At 39.7% G+C, this 20,161-nt stretch overlaps 2 protein-coding genes across 49 annotated transcripts in view; one reads left to right on the top strand and one right to left on the bottom strand.

Annotated features, from left to right (window-relative positions):
• Positions 1-5,751, top strand: part of PTS (6-pyruvoyltetrahydropterin synthase) — a 166,517-nt gene extending 160,766 nt beyond the window's left edge. For both annotated transcript variants that reach the window (XM_050757766.1, XM_050757767.1), the window contains 5 exons: positions 542-621; positions 2,167-2,189; positions 2,576-2,632; positions 5,118-5,188; positions 5,379-5,751. In XM_050757766.1, coding sequence (XP_050613723.1) covers positions 542-621; positions 2,167-2,189; positions 2,576-2,632; positions 5,118-5,188; positions 5,379-5,502 — 355 coding nt within the window. In that variant the 3' untranslated portion in view covers positions 5,503-5,751. The remainder of the gene's footprint in view (positions 1-541; positions 622-2,166; positions 2,190-2,575; positions 2,633-5,117; positions 5,189-5,378) is intronic.
• TIMM8B (translocase of inner mitochondrial membrane 8 homolog B) overlaps positions 1-20,161 on the bottom strand; it is a 1,180,384-nt gene that overhangs the window by 134,177 nt on the left and 1,026,046 nt on the right. The window contains exon 1 of one of the 47 annotated variants that reach the window (XM_050757818.1): positions 402-405. The exons of the other annotated variants lie outside the window; for them this stretch is intronic. The gene's annotated coding sequence lies outside the window, so the exon portion shown is untranslated. Of the gene's footprint in view, positions 1-401; positions 406-20,161 lie in introns of those variants that run through there. 47 annotated transcript variants of the gene reach the window in all.

Below are 20,161 nucleotides of genomic sequence, written 5' to 3' on the forward strand. Positions count from 1 at the left end.
ATTGGTAAAGTTCTCATGAGGCAGTCATTGAGACATAGTATAAAGCAAGATTGTTAAATAGGAGACTTACCAGGTCATGTAATTAAAAAATTTTTTTTTTTTTTCTGGATGAGTAGTTTAGCTTCTGAGAGAAATGAGATAGTAAGCCACTTTGCGGATCACCATCTATATTTATCATTATATGCTGTTATTTCATTCAGCACTTGCCTAATACATTGTAGGCACTCAGTAATGTTGAATTGAAAAGCGGAAGTCCCATGAGCAGATCAGCTGCTGTGGAACAAGGGGCTTGAAGTTAAGGTTTGTTTGTGCTAATTTGTATGGTACAGTCTTCTAATTAGGGAATATGCCATGGTTTCTGACATATACATGAGTAATAAAAATCAACATGATTTCTGACTCCCCGTTTGGTGAACTAAAGTAATAACAAATTGGGAGACTTTTCAAAGATCAGAGCAAATAATAAATATAAGGAACAGAGAAGGGGGTTTGGATGTGATACTTGTGTCATGCTGACTTTTTTTTTTTTTTTTTTGGTTAGTAAATTTCTGAGTGATGAAGAAAACTTGAAATTGTTTGGGAAATGCAGCAATCCAAATGGCCATGGGCACAATTATAAAGGTGAGAGAAAAACTGATGACATTTCAGCCCTTCAATAAGGATGAAAGAGTATTCAGCAAATGTAGACACAATGAATGGGAAAACTTACGGACACAGTGTGAATGCTTTGAGCTTTGAATGAGAAGTTAAATGGGAGTAGAATGAAAGGATCTGTTGTCTTGGTTAGATGTGTGTTAAGTTTTACCTTACAATTGTCAACTCTTACAAACAGACCAAAACAATGAATGGTTTAAAGCATTTTTCTTTGTCCTAGAGTACACAATTTCTTTCTGATTAGGTGTGGCTGAGGCTAATGTTAAAATTAGATTTTATTCTTTGAGTAAATAATGACTGACAAAACGAGAATGTTGCCTAGGAATGTAATATATGGCAGAAAAATAGGTTTGGTCTAAAGCTTTGCCAGCAGTATTCCAAGAAAGTAGGTAATTTGTCCAAAGATAAGAGACTTGATTCTTTGAGGTACAGCCTGCCTTAAAAAACAGCTACATAAGCCATAGAGTATAAAACAGTGTGTGGTGGTGGCATAAAAAAAGACCAGACAAGGTGTCAGATTAGGATTACTGGTTTAGCTACTGCCTCTTCCTTAATCTATGGTATCTCAGTCTCAGTGTACTTACTTATCACATAATACCTAATGATATTTGTATAGAACTAAAATACATACATCCGTAAAAGTTATTAATGTGTAAAGCACTGATCAAGATTTTTTTTTCCTTTTTTTTTTTTTTTTTTTTTTTGAGACTGAGTTGTGTTCTTTTTGCCCAGGCTGGAGTGCAATGGCGTGATCTCTGCTCACTACAACCTCCACCTCCCAGGTTCTAGCGATTCTTCAGCCTCAGCCTCCCGAGTAACTGGGATTACAGTTGCCCACCGCTACACCTGGCTAATTTTTGTATTTTTCGTAGAGATGGGGTTTCACCATGTTGGCCAGGTTGCTCTCAAACTCCAGACCTCAGGTTATCCTCCCGCCTCGGCCTCCCAAAATGCTGGGATTACAGTCATGAGCCACCACGCCTGGCCAAGAGTTTTCAAATGCTTTTCACAAGCACTTTTTAATTTACAAAGCATTACTTTAGACTTTGTATACATTCACGTGAGTAAGGGGATAAGAATTTAAGGCCCAGTAGTATTGCTTGTTCAGAAAGGTACTGTTCAGTATTGGACCAGCTTGCTGTGTAGCTGGACACCTACAAGTACAGTTTCTAATTCTACAGGCAGAGATTGAGCAGCATCTTGATGCTCTCTAGTGCATTAACATTATAAGCAGAATTTACACCCTTTTCAGCCTTGGCTGAGTGCCTCTGCTTAGCCAAAGTTCCTAACTAAGCTCCTTTGTCTTGCTTGCGTCTTGCTTTGGTTGATTTAAAAAAAAAAAATCTTAACTAAAATAACAAATGTTTTGGGGTAAATATTTAAGTATAGCTTTTGGGGACAGATCTAATAATTTATGTTGCCAACTTGTGCTTGTATGTTGCTAACTTGTGCTTGGATGTTAATCTGTTGAAAGTCATGCTGTTTTTTTGGTATTTTGTTTCCTTTCCATAGTTGTGGTGACAGTACATGGAGAGGTATGTGCAGAAAATATTTGTGTGGTTTTTGCAGATTGCTGGGCTCTCTTTCAGCCAGTGTGGTGGATTTTGTGTTGAAAACTGTTCCAGTCAGTATTGCTCATTGTTGGCCCTTGTATATGTGTGTGTGGTGAACTGCTGCCATTCCAGGCCTCTCCTCTACCAAAGTGTTGTCTTTAATGTGCTGTGTGTGGACAGGTAGAAGGGCTATACCATGAAAAGGATGCTTGAAGTACATGGTGCTTCCATGCTGAGGTCAGTGATTATCTCTGGGATGAAGGCAAATGTGGGCACAGTCTCTGCATACTGTACTGCCTTTAATAATTTGCCAGCTGTTTAATATGGAGAGCCTATGAGAGTAATATTCACCTTTGTTTATTCTTTAGATTGACCCTGCTACGGGAATGGTTATGAATTTGGCTGATCTCAAAAAATATATGGAGGTAATGGCATGTTGGGTGCTTATTATGTGCTATTCCCTAAGTATAATATTTGGTGGCCCCCTATCTACCTCCCCAACCAGTTATATCCTAAGGCTCCATAACTCTGTGAGTAGAATTGGATGTGGGTGTTGGGGTATAGTTGGAGGACCTACTCGCATGGCCTCTAAAGGTGTTTTGGTGACTTAATGGAAATTAGTCACAGTTGTGTTACAGCGATGGGAGGAAATATAACATACTTACCTTGTATTCCTTGTTGGAATATCCTGATTTCCTTCAGTTAACAAATTCTCCATTTCTTTTAAGACATAGCTTTCTCCTTGAGACTTACTTTTTTTTTTTTTTAATAGGCACAGAGCCAATGCAAATTTTTCTTTTTGTAGAGGTAGGGGTCTCACTATGTTGTTTAGGCTGGTCTCAAATGCGTCCTGCCTTGACCTCCCAAAGTGCTGGAATTACAGGCATGAGCCACTGTTCCTGGCCTTCTCCTTGGAGCTTTCTCTTCCCTCTCTGAATATTCCTTGTACTTTTGATCATAGATTTAGATACCATACCATGTTATTCACTCTAGATTTATTATAAACCCACCAGAGCAGTACATCATAGAGATAACACACAAGGGGTTCAGTGAAGAACTTAACTGATTATATCATTATAGAATTCTTGCTTTGTAAGAGACTTTGGAGATTATTCAAACCAACTTCTTCAATCCGTAGATTAAGATTGAGAGATGCTGAACAGTTAACGGACTTGCCGCAGATTGTGTGGCTAGTTATTTGCAAAGTTGGGAGTAGATTTCTTTCCATCCAGCTGTTTATTATGCCGTCATTTCACTTGCAGCTTAGTTTTGTTCTGAAATTTGACATTTGCTTTATTAAAATGATGTTATTAGTGATGTTTACTTCTTTCACATTATTCATATATTCAACAAATTTGTCTACTTTGCATCAGTTTGTGAGCTAAGTATACAAAGATGAATGAGATGTAGCCCACAGAGTGTATACATTCCTTTTTCTAGGAGGTGAAGAATAGTAATTGTTAAATAACTGTTGATTTCATAAATGAGGAAAAGAATGAGTGAATGAAGAAACAGCACTGTGCTCAAAGTACTTTAGGAAAGTTATAGAGATAGGGCCTGCACGCATTTATGGGGCAGGGGTTGGGGGGGCCATGGGGGAGAGAGAGAGACAGAGACAGGAGAAGAGGAAAAGGGAGGAGAGTAGAGGGGAGAGGAGGAGATTAGAGGGGAGGGGAAAGAAAGAAAAAGAAAGAAAAAGAGAAAGGAAAAGAAAAGAAATAGAAAAGAAAGAAAGGAAAGAGATAAGAAAGCAACATAAAAGCCCTCAACATCTGACTGAATACTGGAGGAGGGGTTCTCTGTGCTGTTTTCTGCTGTTGTGTGCCTGAAGGACACCACACACTTTCATCAGTGAAAGTGACTCATCGTGGCATAGAGAGTGAACTTAGAACCCTACCATGGGGAGAGGATTGCTTGAGCCCAGGAGTTCAAGGCTGCAGTGAGCTATGATTGTGCCACTTGTACTCCAGCCTGGATGACAGGGACCCTGTCTCTAAAAACAAAACAAAAGAAAACAAAAAGTTTGGCATAAGAGGCTTTACTGGAGAAATTGGGACTGGAACTGGGATTGAAGATGAAGCAAAGATACCTATTTTCTTGCTATTCATGTGGAACATCCTTCATTGGATCTGTTTCAACAACCGTTTGATCTAGGAGTTACTCTTTTTGTATGATTCTAGTTTTTCTCAAGAAATGATTGCTATTACTGTTATTAATGTACCCTTCTTGAAACTACACCATATGGAAAATTAGATTTTTTTTCACAAATGCTAGATTTTTTGCAATAGCTAAAAGCAAAAAGCAAAGAAAGAATAAAGCAATTTAATCCTTGCTGATGATGAGGAAAAACATTATGTTAATATACATGAGCATTAGGGAGTAATAGTCTTTACATATTTGTACTTTTCCTTCTGTGAGCCCAAAACCATTCTTAAATTACTCCTCCTAGCAGAAATTTAGAACTACTTACATAGTTTCGGTCAGATCTGCTTTATAAAATGTAGTAGTCACTGAATCTTTGTCCATGATATTGTGGCATTGTTCCGTAGGTGTGACAGTGTTATGGAAAAATATTGGTGCTAACTCTTTGGATAGGATTCCCAGAGTGCTAAACTGAATTCTGAATTACAGTGGCTTGTGTTGCAAGAAAGCTCCAGGATTCTCTGCGTTTTGGTTTCTCACCTCTTTTTATTCAGTAACAAGGGTTCCTAATCATTACCAACAGCTGGGCCTGACTTTATTTCACAACTTAAAATTTTGTAAGGTTGCTTTGTAAGACTCGAATCTAGTACTTACAAGTATTTAGTTAGTGGCTAAGTGATAAGGTGAGGTTTAGAGGCATAAGTGTAACAATTTGGAATTTGAGTCATACATGGAGCCAATGATATTTTCCCTTGGTTTTGTCTCTAGGAGGCGATTATGCAGCCCCTTGATCATAAGAATCTGGATATGGATGTGCCATACTTTGCAGATGTGGTGAGGTGGGTGGCACTATACCTTGCTTTATATAGATTGTAAAACAAGAATTGATTTGAATATTTGATTGTTGTGTGATTTCTGAAGTTTTAATTAAATCTTTCAAAACTAGAATTTCTATTCTCTATAAATATTAAACATGAAATTTTATTGTTTGCATTTTGAATTTTTGTTTGTTTGTTTGTTTTCCTATAGCACGACTGAAAATGTAGCTGTTTATATCTGGGACAACCTCCAGAAAGTTCTTCCTGTAGGAGTTCTTTATAAAGTAAAAGTATATGAAACTGACAATAATATTGTAGTTTATAAAGGAGAATAGCTATTAGGGGTTAGCACTGTACAAAGCCCAGTTTCCTTCTGTGTTTGAAAAAGATTTTGATCCCCTTGGAATATTAAGAGGTCAACACGTGATTGTTGTACCTCCACATTGTGCTCTGGAGTCCCTATTTATTGAAATCATTGTAAGACCTGTTATAAATATAAGTCTATTTAAAACTAAACTTGTAATATATTCTGAAAATCATTTAGAGAGTCTTTTATTTATAAATTAAAAATCACTTCATTTCCAGCAAAATGTTTTGGTGTGGAATTATTTGAAAGCAAAAGAAATCTAATTTTGTTGTTTTCTCCATTACCTCATTTTTAGTATTCATTTTTACTTGGTATAATATACATGGTTAAAATGCTTATATGACTTCGAGTATGTGAATCTTATAAGAAATAAAATTCAAGTGACCACAAAGTCTGGAGACTATATATATTTTTAATAGATTGAACTCTCTTGATTACTACTTGTTGGGTGTGCTGAAGGCAAAAGTGGATTCAGTGAAAAATCATCTGAGGCAATGTGTTGTGGACACATGTACAAAGATTGATGGAAATGCTGCTTTAGAGCACATCGTTTATTATAATTTTGCACAGCATATTGAATTATGAATTGCTAGTGAGGAACAACACATTAAACATATCATGGAATATCAGTAAATTATTTATTCAGTGTATTCATCTGAATTTCTGAACCTTATGGGCATTGAATAATTTTAACTCAGAAGACTGCAGAATTATCATATATTTTAAACTCTACAGTCAGCATAAAAAGGATCAACTACCATATAAAGTATTTCCTGTGTGTAGTTTTTCCTAATTGATCCCATTTTGTTCTGATTTTAAACTTACAATATTCTTGGCATTCTTCTCTGGGATCTTTTCCTCGTGACTAAATCCACAAGAAAGTATTTGCTGACTTTGCACAAAAGATGTTCTGTGTTCTTGTTTGTATTCTAAATTTCTTAAATGCAGGGTTCTGATTTTCTCTCCACATAGCAACTAGCATACAATGAATTCCCAGAATGTTGTTGCCTGAAAATAGTAAAAGGGCTTTTGCAGTGATTACTGTTCTAGAAAAATTTGCAAAGAGTGGTCTTTTTTAGTGATTGCAGAAATATAAAGTTTGACAGTAATGCAAATGGCCACTCAATTATATTTAATGTATTTTAGTTATCAGTTTGAATGTTCTATATGTAGGATGTTTTGTATTGATTACCTGAAAGGCAGATCGCTATTATTTATGAAGGCACTTTATGTTTTAATTCACACAAATACCCTGCAAGCTGGTGTTCTCATTCTGTTGGTAAGATAATTAAAGTCGAGCGAGTTTAAGCTATTTGCTTTAGATCATTCAGCAAATAAATTGCAAACTGGATGTTTAACATTCAGGTTATTTCTGACTCTGAAACACAGACTCTGAAAAGGGACAATTTGAATATTTACAGATTTTTTGAGAGTCTGATCTTACTTATTTGTTACTCAATTTAATTTTTTTTTTTTTTTCTTTTGAGACCAAGTCTTGCTCTGTCACCAGGCTGGAGCACAGTGGCGTGATCTCGGCTTACTGCAACCTTCACCTTCCAGGTTCAAAAAATTCCCCTGCCTCAGCCTCCTGAGTAGCTGGGACTACAGGCACGCACCACCATACCCGTCTAATTTTTTGTATTATAGTAGAGATGGGGTTTCACTATTTTGGCCAGGATGGTCTCAATCTCCTGACCTCGTGATCCCCGTTTCAGCCTCCCAAAGTGCTGGGATTACAGGCGTGAGCCACTGCGCCCAGCCAAAAATCTTATTTTTGACTGGATTCAGACTGAGAAGTAGAGGCTCGCAGTGAGGACAGTCTGTGTCTCTCGGCCGTCTGTTCCTGGCACTCTTCTTTAGCCTCCTTCATTCTCTTGGCCAAAAGTTTAGCATATTCTGTAGCCTCTTCCTTATTTTTCTTAATACACTGTTTCTTCATAGCAATATGCTGGCGTTTGTGCTGCAGGACACGTGGAGGAACAAGATGCTGAATCTTGGGTACTTTGGTCCTAGGTTTCTTATCTTTGTTTAAGTGCTTGCTTATGACATACTGGCAGACATCATCATCTTGAGAGAGATTGAAAAGTTTGCGGATTCTGCTAGATCTTGGGCCCCAGGAGATGAGACACCATAGGATTAGCCCAGGAATATCCTTCTCTCCTTATTTATTTATTTATCTATCTATCTATCTATCTATTTATTTTGAGATGGAGTCTTGCTCTGTCGCCCAGGCCAGAGTACAGTGGTGCAGTCTCGGCTCACTGCAGGCTCCACCTCCCAGATTCACCCCATACTCCTGCCTCAGCCTCCCGAGTAACTGGGACCACAGGCGCCCACCACCATGCCCGGCTAATTTTTTGTATTTTTAGTAAAGACGGTGTTTCACCGTTTTAGCCAGGATGGTATCGATCTCCTGACCTTGTGATCCGCCCGCCTTGGCTTCCCAACGTTCTAGGATTACAGGCATGAGCCACCGCGCCCGGCCCCTTCTCTCCTTTTTTTTTTTTTAACAATAACCAATTTGAGAATGCTCGGATTGGCATCCACAATGCACACTTGAACAGATTATTGCTTTCTTTCTCCAGTTCTCCCGGGTCTATAACAGGAATGCCCCTTACCCAGCAGCAGGCAGACATGGCCATGGGTCAAGACATCCTGCTTCATGAGGAAACCTTGTTCCCACCACTGAATCAGACTGTGTAACCCTTCCAGTGTTTACCCAGAGCGCCAGCAGCAACTTCTGTGGCCATACGCTTCTCATAAAAAGCATGGTTTGCTTTTTATCTTGAAATTTTACCCATTCAGTATTCCTTCCCTGTTTTCTCCTGAGTTCCAAACCACCTTTCTCCCTACCTCATCACTGAAGCATCTTGAAGCAGCTGATCGCCTCTGAGGTGTCATGAAAAAGAGGCACGACTTCTGCTTTCATTTTTTATTTCTATTTTTATTTATTTATTTATTTTTTGAGACAGCGTTTCACTCTGTCGCCCAGGCTAGAGTGCAGTGGTGCAATCTCAGCTGACTGCAACCTCTGCTTCCTGGATTCAAGTGATTCTTGTGCCTCATCCTCCTCAGTAGCTGGGACTACAGGAGCACACCACCCCGCCTGGCTAATTTTTGTATTTTTTGGTAGAGACGGGGTTTCACCATGTTGGCCAGGCTGGTCTTGAACTCCTGACCTCAAGTGATCCACCTACCTCGGCCTCCCAAAGTGCTGGGATTACAGGTGTGAGCCACTGTGCCTGGCCACATTTTTTTTTTTTTTTAATGCGGAATTTTGCAGATCTGATACCATATTAGAAAAACATGGTTCACAGTAACATTAACACTCTAGGTATTTGTTCATGAGTTGCTTCAAGAGAACTTTTGTTCCTACATGCCAAATAAATAAATATTCTTAATGTAGAGAAGGAAAAAAATCATCATGGGGTGATGAGGTTTGGAAAAGCTTAGTGGAGGAATGGTACTTTCAGTGATGGGGTAGGGAGAGTGGTGGTTTGGAACTCAGGAGAAAAGAGAGAATGAATACTGAATGGGTAAAATTTCATTAGCACAGTTACTAGGGTGGGAATATACAAAATATATTTGGGTTATAGCGAATATATTGATCTTAGTAGAGTGGTAGTGAGGTGTGGGAGTGTAATGAGAAATGAACTTGGAAATACAGGTTGGAGACAGCCTGGAGGGCCTTGAATGTCAATCAGTCTTTATCTTTTGAGGAATAGCAAGCTTTTTGTTTTTAAAGAAGATAACCAGGTGGACAAAGGAAAGTGAGGAAACTTTGCAAAACTGTTGCAGGAATCTAGACATGAAGCGATGGGTGCTTGGACCGTGGGGGTGGCAGTGGAAATAGATGGAAGGAGGAGAATAGAGCTAATTGTGCAGTGCCCACTATGGTGTCAGGCATTTTGCTAAATACTTCTTATATGACCTCATTTCATCCTCATAACCACCCTGCTGGGTGAATGTATTAGTTACCTACTGCTGCGTAACAAATTACTCCCAAACATAGTGGCTTAAAACAGCACACATTTATTATCTCAGTTCTGCATACCAGAAGGCCACCTCTGGCTCAGAGTCACTCATAAGACTGCAGTCATCTCAGGGCTTGACCAGGAAGGATCTGCCTCCCAGCTCACTCCCATACTTGGTGGTTGGACTGAGTCCTCAGTTCCTCCCTCTGTTTCTTGCTGTGTAGGCCTCTTCACAGAGCATCTCCCAACATGACGGCCTGCTTCAGCAGAGCAGGTAAGAGGGTAAGGGAGAGTGCCACCATGATCGAAGACAGTCATTTGTAAGCGAATCGCTTTTTCTGTATTTTGCTCCTTTGAAGCAAGTGACTCCATCCAGTCCATACTCAGGGAGAGGGGATTAGACATATATTGCTAATGTGCACATTTTGATGTGGAGATATCAGGTGATAAGACTGGAGAGGTAGGCAAGGAGTATATATCATGCCCTTTTTGATGCCAGGGAAGTAAAGCACATTTCATTTCACAGGAGTGAAATGTCAGAGCAGCAGCTGTTGTTTACAGTGGGAATTGTGGAGTTTGTGGGTGGTAGAGGAGTATAGAAATCTTGGAAGCACAACTCTTGAAGTTAAAACCAATTCTAAGGTGAGAAGTTAAAAAATACCACCATATCTCTGTGAACATAACGACCAGAGCTGAGCGATCATTTGTATCACCTCAATTGATGTAGGAACTACCAGCGGATTATAAAAATAGCCAGGATGCTTTGATCAATTGTGTACATGTGGCCACTAATACATTAGACCTGTGATAAATGATCTGTTTGGCTTTTTAAACTCCAAACTTTTAAATTCCCTCTGGAATTGAAACTATCTTAAAGATAGGAAACAGATTGTGCTCATTTTGCTTTTGTTATGTCTGGGATATTTCTAGCCTCCCTTGCACATAGAAAAATCATTGTTAGTTTCACACAATTTAACTTTATAGCAAGGTTCTGCCGCAAGACACTTCTGGAAAGTGTCCCAGATAAACACCGTTAAAGTCTCCACATAGCTGCAGAGAGAACTGTTGTCGCCACAAAAGTAAGGGAAGGTGGTTCTTGCCCTGGAGAATTTTCAAAGCAGCATTTCCGCTTTCAAGTAGCTCATCGGTTGGTTCTCTTCAAAAATTGACTCACCCATTTCCACCAGTGTTCTGCAACCATTGAGACAGAAGAATTTTTATATATATATATATATTTTTTTTTTTTTTTTTTTTTTTGAGACGGAGTTTTGCTCTTGTCACCCAGGCTGGAGTGCAGTGGTGTGATCTTGGCTCACTGTAACCTCCGCCTCCTGGGTTCAAGCGATGATTTTCCTGCCTCAGCCTCCTGAGTAGCTGGGATTACAGGCGCCTGCCACCACACCCAGCTAATTTTTGTATTTTTAGTAGAGATGAGGTTTCACCATGTTGGCCAGGCTGGTCTCGAACTCCTGACCTCAGGTGATCCACCCGCCTCAGCCTCCCAAAGTGCTGGGATTACTGGCATGAGCCACTGTGCCCGGCCAAGAATTAATAATTTTAAAAAAGAAATAGAACAGTGTCCTTCTTCCTACCCACCTTTCTTTGTAGTTCTTGGCTAAAGAAGCACCTCCCAGGCTTGTAAGCCTTGTATTCTTGAAGAAGCCCTGCAGGACGCAGTGGCTCATGCCTGTAACCCTCTATGTTTGGGAGGCCTAGGTGGGTGGATCACTTGAGCCCAGGAGTTTGAGACCAGCCTGGGCAAATGGCAAAACTCAGTCTCTATGAAAACAAAAACCCTAAAAGTAGCTGGGCATGGTGGCATGCACCTGTAGTCCCAGCTATTCAGGAGGCTGCAGTGGGGGGATTGATTGAGCCTGGGAGATTAAGGCTGCAGCGAGCCATAATTGTTCCATTGCACTCCAGCCGGGGCAACAGGGCAAGACTGTCTCCAAAAAAAAAAAAAAAAAAAAAAAAAAAAAGCCCAAGAAACAAGTACTGAGTACTGAAGCCCATATTTGTCCTCATCAAGCCAGTTTATTATTCAGTGAAAATTCTCAAGTTAGTGTGATAATAATCTGAATCAAGTTTTCAAACCCTTTTCACTTTTCACAAGTATCTTCATAGATGCAAGCACCGTGGCTACAAACAACCTGAAGAAATAAAGGGGTTAGTGTGTCTTTTACCTATTAAAAATTTTACTTGACCACAGATAAAGCCACTGATGGTTGTCCTGTGGACACCTCAAACTTAACATTTCCAAACATGAATTTCTGCTTTCTCCTTCAAAACCTGTCCGTCTGCCAGTCTTTTCTAATAATGCCACGACCATCCATTCTTTTTTTTTTATTTTTGAAGACAGAGTCTCACTCTGTTGCCCAGGCTGGAGTGCAGTGGCGTGATCTTGGCTCACTGCAGCCTCTGCCTCCCGGGTTCAAGTGATTCTCGTACCTCAGCCTCCTGAGTAGCTGGGATTACAGGCGCCTGCTACCATGCCCAGCTAGTTTCTGTATTTTTAGTAGAGATGGGGTTTCACCATGTTGGCCAGATTGGTCTTGAACTCCTGGCCTCAAGTGATCCGCCCACCTCGGCCTCCCAAAGTGCTGGGATTATGGGCATGAGCCACTGTACCCAGCCCCATTCATTTTTTCAAGTGAGAAACCTGGGAACTCTTTTTGACCTACTACTTCCCCTTCCCACCTGTTACATCTTATCTATCAGAAAGTTCTGGTTCTACCTCCAACATATATAATGGGTTTTGTCTGTCTCTCTTTTCTTTTTTTTCTTGGGGTGGGGGGCAGGGACTGAGTCTTGCTCTGTCGCCCAGGCTGGAGTGCAGTGGTGCGATCTTGACTTACTGCAGCTTCCGCCTCCTGGGTTCAAGTGATTCTCTTGCCTCACCCTCCCTAGTAGCTGGGATTACAGTTGTGTGCCACCCATGCCTGGCTAATTTTTGTATTTTTAGTAGAGATGGGGTTTCATCATGTTGGCCAGGCTGGTCTTGAACTCCTTATCTCAGGTGATCTGCCCACCTTGACCTCCCAGTGTGCTGGGATTACAGGTGTGAGCCACCGTGCCTGGCCCTGTCTCTCATTTCTGATGCCACCACAAGAGTCCAAACTGCCACTGTTTCTTGCTTGGATGACTGACATGGCCTCTTAACTGGTCTCTGCCTTCCCCTTTAGTTCTCTTCCACAATCCTGTGGATCTTTCTAAAAGAGTAAATCAGATCTTGTCACTCCCCTCGCCTGTATCACCACTTGAAAGCTTCCTCCTGCTTTTGGAATATAATCCAAACTCCCCACACTGTCTAGCTAAGCCTGATAGGATCCAGTTACTGCCTGCTTCCCAGCCTCAAGCCCTTCGCTATGTTTTGGTTACATTAGCCTACTCTGAAGTCCTCAGATGCACCAATTCCATTCCCATCTCAAGAGCTCGGCATTTACTGCCCTTCTCCCTGAACTGCTGTTCCCCCAAATCCCCTGCAGAAAACCTAAGCATTCTTCAGATCTCAGCTTACATGTCATCATCTTGGAGAAGCCTTCCTCAGGCCAGTGGTGTAGATAGAACCCTGTTGTATTCTAGGACAATACCATATACTCCTCTTTCTTGCAGTTTTAAAGTTTTGCATATTTGCTGCTTTTTGTCTTTTTCACTAGTTTACTGTCTGTCCCAACCACGAGGGTGTCAACTTCACAAGGGCTGAAGCCCTGTCTGGTTCACTCTTGTCTCCCCAGGACCTAGTGTAATGCCTGCCATACAATAGGTGCTGAATAATTATTTACAGAGTGAATAATTATTTACAGAGTGAATTATTTACAGAGTGACTGCCATCTCTAAAGGAGTGGTTGAATCTGGTAATCTGGTTTGGTAAATTTTTTGAGATTTAATAGCTAGACTACAAGCGTGTACCACCATGCCTGGTTAAGATAGATAGATAGATAGATTAGATAGATAGATAGATAGATAGATAGATAGATAGATAGATAGATAGATATAGATAGATAGATAGATAGATTAGATAGATTAGATAGATAGATAGATAGATAGATTTTTAGTAGAGACAAAGGTATTGCCATGTTGCCCAGGATAGTCTTGAACTCCTGGGCTCAACTGATCCTCCTGCCTTGGCCTCCCAAAGTGCTGGGATGATAGACATAAGCCACTGTATCTGGTCTAATGCCAAACTTTTTGAGCATCATTCAGATATATGTTATTCTTTATGCAGTTCGGCTTAGAGAACAACCACTACAACATAAAATAACATTTCATAAGTATTCCTTCAAAGCTGTTTATCTGCCTAACTTTATCTTCCTGGTAATCTTCCATTGCTATTTGTGGGTACAATTTGTTTTAGTCTTCAACTACTGATTTAGGTAAAGATAAGCCAGAACTCTAAATCCCAGCCCTTTTGGTAAATGGCCATCCTCATGACCACACAAGGGGTCTCCCTTTTAGCAGGGTAAACAATAAAGGTTGCGTGTATCTGTCTCTGTCCCAGCTGTTGGAGAATAGATTTGTCCTAGGCAGGGAGAGCCTCAGCTCATTTTGTAAAGAATGCTCTTTATCATTCTATCTGTTTGGCCCCAAGAGCAGGATTCCTCATGGAATGTGGAACTGACTTCATTTGTGGTAACACTGAGGCAATATTTATTTTCTAGCAAATACGGGCCTCCTAATTTGTTGCCATAATAACCCTCAATAATTCCCAGAGTACAAGGAGGAGAGTGAAGGCTCCATTCTTGAAGGGGAAAATGGTATTTGCAAAAGAAAAAAAAAGGCAACTTAAGCAGATTGTGGGATATAACATATGCCACCCTTATTTGAGAGCGGGTTGATGTCTGTGTGTTACTGGAAAGGGATCTCAGACTAGACCCAAAGAGCGGGTTCTCGGACCTCACACAGAAAAAGAATTCAGGGTGAATCACAGAGTCTGGTGAAGTTAAGGTGGTTTATTAGAAACTACTCTTATTAAAGAATAGGATGTCCTCAGAAAGCAAGAGGAGGAACACCCCTACCTCAAGCATAACGCTTGCTTATATAGGATATTAGTGTAACTGAGTACTCCCATTTGTCTAAGAAAAAGAGTTATTTTTAAAATTATTATTATTTGTTCTTTTTTCTTTCTCCTTTCCCCCTGCTCCCAACTTCCTACTTAGCTCTTCAGAAATGCAATTATAACCTTTTACCTCCCCTTCACCAGACACTCCCTACAGGGCAAGTTCATCTAACATGCCAAGTCCCCCTTTAAAAGCACCTGCTTTCTGTTCCAAAAGGGAATTGGTACCCTGAAAGGCGGGAGCCTTTACTTCTTCCTCTAAGCTAGCTTTGGAATAAAAAGTCACTTCTTTTTTTTTTTTTTTAAGATGGAGTTTTGCTCTGTTGCCCAGGCTGGAGTGCAGTGGCGTGATCTTGGCTCACTGCAAGCTCCGCCTCCCAGGTTCACACCATTCTCCTGCCTCAGCCTCCAGAGTAACTGGGACTACAGGCACTCACTACCACGCCCAGCTAATTTTTTGTATTTTTAGTAGAGATGGGGTTTCACTGTGTTAGCCAGGATGGTTTCGATCTGACTTCGTGATCCGCCTGCCTCGGCCTCCCAAAGTGCTGGAATTACAGGCATGAGCTGCCGCGCCCACCCAAATGTCACTTTCTTTATACCAGACCTTGCTCTTGTTAACTGGACTCTGTAAGTGGCATGTGACTGAACCTGCTTTTTGATTACATAAGGGCTAAAAATAATGTGCTTTATTGTATATTTATTGCGGCACTATTTACAATAGCAAAGACTTGGAACCAACAACTCAAATGCCCATCAATGATAGACTGGATAAAGAAAATCTGGCACATATACACCATGGAATACTGTGCGGTCATAAAAAAGAATGAGTTCATGTCCTTTGCAGGGACATGGATGAAGCTAGAAACTATCATTCTCAGCAAACTAACACAGGAACAGAAAACCAAACACCGCATGTTCTCACTCATAAGTGGGAGTTGAACAATGAGCACACATGGACACAGGGAGGGGAGCGTCACACACTGGGGCATGTCGGGGAGCAGGGGGAGGGACAACATTAGGAGAAATACCTAATATAGATGATGGGTTGATGGGTGCAGCAAACCACTGTGGTGCAGGTATACCTACATAACAAACCTGCATATTCTGCACATGTATCCCGGAACTTAAAGTGTAATAAAAAAAAGTGCTTTATTAAAAAGGCTTGTGATCAATTTACAACAGGCTATTAGTATTGTTATTCTCTTGTGTAATTATTGATTTCAGCAAGAACTGGTGAGTGTACTATGATTTTTAAAGCAAAACCTATTCTTAAACTAAGAATGCTTTTTGTCCCCTGCCCGATCCTGCCCTTTTTCTTTTGAGACAAAGTCTCACTGTCTCCCAGGCTGGAATGCAGTGATACAATCATAGCTCACTTCAGCCTTGACCTCCTTGGGTTCAGGTGATCCTCCTGCCTCAGTCTCCCAGGCAGCTGGGACTCAGGTTCACACCACCACACCCAGCTAAATTTTGCATTTTGGTAGAGATGGGGTAAAGTATCTTCTCTGAACATAATGTAATAAAACTAGAAATCAATAACAAGAGGAACCTTGGAAAATATGCATACACATGGAATTAAACAACATGCTCCTTAATGACCAAGGAGTCAATGAAGAAATTAAGAAGGATATTTAAAAATTTCTTGAAACAAATGAAAATGGAAATACAACATACCCAAATTTATAGGGTATGGCAAAAGCAGTACTAAGAGGGAAGTTTATAGCAAAAACACTTATAACATAAAAGAAATATTCCAAAGAAACAACCCAATAATGCACCTCAAGGAGCTAGAAAAGCAAGAGCAAACCAAACCCAAAATAGGTGGAAAGAAAGAAATAATAAAGATCAGAGAAGCAATAAGTGAAATTGAGCCAAAAAAATACAGAAGATCAACAAAATGAGAAGTTGGTTTTTTGAAAAGATAAACAAAATTGATAAACCTTTAGCTAGACTAAAGGTTTAAAAAAAGAGAGAAGACCCAAATGAATAAAATCAGAAATGAAAAAAGGAGACATAACAACTGAGACTTCAGAAATACGAAGAATCATTAGAGACTATTGTGAACAAGCATACACCAATAAATTGAAAAACCTAGAATAAATTAATGTGAAGAAATGAAATTATACTTTTCATCTTCTATGTACAACATACCAAGAGTGAATTGTGAAGAAATAGAAAATCTCAACAAACCAATAACTAGTAATGAGAGCAAAGGTATAATAAAATGTCTTCCATCAAGGAAAAGCCTAGGACCTGATGGATTCACAGGCAAATTCAACCTAACATTTAAAGGAGAACTAATATCAATCCTACTCAAACTCTTAAAAAAAAAAAAAAATTGAAGAAGAGGGAGTACTTCCAAACTCATGAGGTCAGTATTACCCTGATATGAAAACTAGACAAGGACACAACAACAAAAGAAAACTACAGACCAATATCACTGATGAACATACATGCAAAAATCCTCAACAAAATACTAGCAAACTGCATCCTATAATACATCAAAAGGATCATTGACTACGATCAAGTGGGACTCATCCCAGGGATGCTTCAGAAATGATTCAATTGACATAAACATGATATACCATATTAGCAGAAGCAATAACAAAAACCATGTAATTTTTTCAATAGATGTCAAAAAGTATTTGATAAAATTCAACATCCCTTTATCATAAAAAGCCTCATCAAAATGGGTATAGAAGGAACATACCTCAAATTATTAAAGGCCATCTATGTCAAACTCATGGCTAACATCATACTGAAGGGAAAATTTGAAGGCCTTTTCTCTAAAGACTGGTACAAGATAAGAATTGCCCACTTTTACCACTTTTATTCAACATGATACTGGAAGTCCTGGCCAGAGCAACTAGACAAAGAAAGAATAAAAGGGCATCCGAATTGTAAAGGAAGAAGTCAAGTTAACCTTGTTTGAAGAGGACATGATCTTATTACTTAGAAAGACCTAAAGACTCCACCAAAAACTGTTAGAACGTAAAACAAATTCAGTAAAGTTGCAGGATACAAACTTAACATACAAAAATCAGTAGCATTTATATGTGCCAACAGTGAACAATCTGAAAAATAATAAAGTAATCCCATTTACAGTAGCTGCAAAAAATATAAAATACCTAGGAGTCAGTCTAACCAAAGAAATAAAAGTTCTGTACAAGGAAATAAAATTCTGATGAAAGAAATAGAAGAGGACACCAAAAAGTGGAAATATATTCCATGCTCATGGATTGGAAGAATAATATTGTTAAAATGACAATACTACACCAAACAACTTACAGATTCAATGCGATTCCTATCAAAATACCGATGACACTCTTCACAGAAATAGAAAAAACCCCTAACATTTATATAGAACCATGAAAGACCCTGAATAGGCAAAGCAATACTGAGCATAAAGAACAAAGCTGGGGTGGGTGCAATGTCTTATACCTGTAATCTCAGCACTTTGGGAGCCCAAAGTGGGAGAACCGCGTGAGGCCAGGAGTTTGAGGCTGCAGTGAGCTATGAGTTTACCACTGCACTCCAGCCTGGGCAACAGAGTGAGACACACACACACACACACCCACCCCAAAACACAAAAACCCCCAAACCAAAAAACGAAGCTGGAGGGATCACAATACCTGACTTCAAAACTTATTACAAAGGCATAGTAACCAAAACAGCATGGTACTGGCATAAAAGCAGACACATAGACCAGTGGAACAGAATAGAGAACCCAGTTACAAATTCATGCATTTATAACCAACTCATCTTTGACAAAAGCACCAAAAACTTACAGGGGGAAAAGTACAGTCTTTTCAATAAATGGTACTGAGAAAACAGGATAACTGTATGCAGAAGAATGAAACTAGACCCCCATCTCTCACTATACAAAAAAATAAAGTCAAAATGGATTAAAGAGTTGAACTAACACGTGAAACTATGAAAGTACTAGGAGAAAGCATTGGGAAAATACTTTCAGGTGTTGCTCTGGGCAAAGATTTCTTGGATAAGACCTCAGAAGCATAGGCAACCAAAGCAAAAATAGACAGTTGGGATTACATCAAGCTAAAAAGTTTCTGTATAGCAAAGGAAACAATCAACAAAGTGAATAGACAATCCACAGAATGGGAGAAAATATTTGCAAACTATTCACCTGACAAGGGATGAATAATAAAAATATATAAGGAGCTTAAACAACTCAATAGTAAAAAAATCCAATTTAGTAATGGGCAAAAAAATTGAACAGACATTTCTCAAAAGGAGACATGCAAATTGCCAACAGGTATAAGAAAAAATGTTCAATATCACTAATCATCAGAGACATGCAAATCAATATCATAATGTGATATCATCTAACCCCAGTCAAAATGGCTTGAATAAAAAAGACACTAACAGATGCTGGAAAGGATATGGAGAAAGGGGAATCCTCATACACTGTTGGGAGGAATGTGAATTAGTACAGTCACTACAGAGAACAATATGGAGGTTTGTCAAAAAACTAAAAATAGAACTACCATGTGATCCAGCAATTCTACTACTAGATACATATCCAAAAGAAAGGCAATCAGTATATCAAAGAGATACCTGCACTCTCATGTTTATTGCAGCACTATTCACAACACCCAAAATACGGAATCAGCCTAAGTGCCCATTAATAGATGAATGAAGATAATGTGCATATACACACATGATGGAATATTATTCAGCCCCCAAAAGGACAAACTTCTGTTATTTGCAGCAACATGGATGGCATTGGAGGCCATTATATTAAGTTAAATAAACCAAACACAGAAAGACACATTTCATGTTCTCATTCATATGTGGGAGCTAAAAAAAAGTGGATCTCATGAAAACAGAAAGTAGATTGGTGGTTACTAGAGGCTAGGAAGTGGGGGGGAATGGGGAGGATGAAGGGAAGAAAAGAATGTAAATGTATTACCACCGAACTGTACACTTAAAAATGGTGAAGATGGTAAATTATATATGTATATTTTACCTCATTAAAAAAGTTTTTTAGGGCCGGCATAGTGGCTCACATCTGTAATCCTAGCACTTTGGGAGGCCAAGGCAGGCTGATCACCTGTGGTCAGGAGTTCGAGACCAGCCTGGCCAACACAGTGAAACCCCATCTCTGCTAAAAATACAAAAATTAACTGGGCATGGTGGTGCCTGTAATCTCAGCTACTTGGGAGGCTGAGGCAGGAGAGTTGCTTGAACTCGGGAGGTGGAGGTTGCAATGAGCCGAGATTGGGCCACTACACTCCAGCCTGGGTGACAGAGTGAGACTGTCTCAAAAAAAAAAAAAAAGTTTTTTTAAAAACTTACCTTCTTATTTTTTTCTTTCCCTTTTTTTTTTTTTTTTTTTTTTTAAGAGACAGGGTCTTGTTCTGTCACCCAGGCTGGAGTGCAGTGGCACCATCATAGCTCATTGCAGTCTCAGACTCCTGGACTCAAGTGATCCTCCTGCCTCAGCCTCTCTAGTAGCTAGGACTACAGGTGTGCCACATCTGGCTAATTTTTACTTTTTTTGTAGAGATGGGGTCTCACTGTGTTGCCCAGGCTCCAAATTTGATGTCAGACATGAATGTACACATATGGGA

The sequence above is a fragment of the Macaca thibetana genome, chromosome 14 (genome assembly GCF_024542745.1).
Source record: "Macaca thibetana thibetana isolate TM-01 chromosome 14, ASM2454274v1, whole genome shotgun sequence".
NCBI lineage: Eukaryota > Metazoa > Chordata > Mammalia > Primates > Cercopithecidae > Macaca > Macaca thibetana.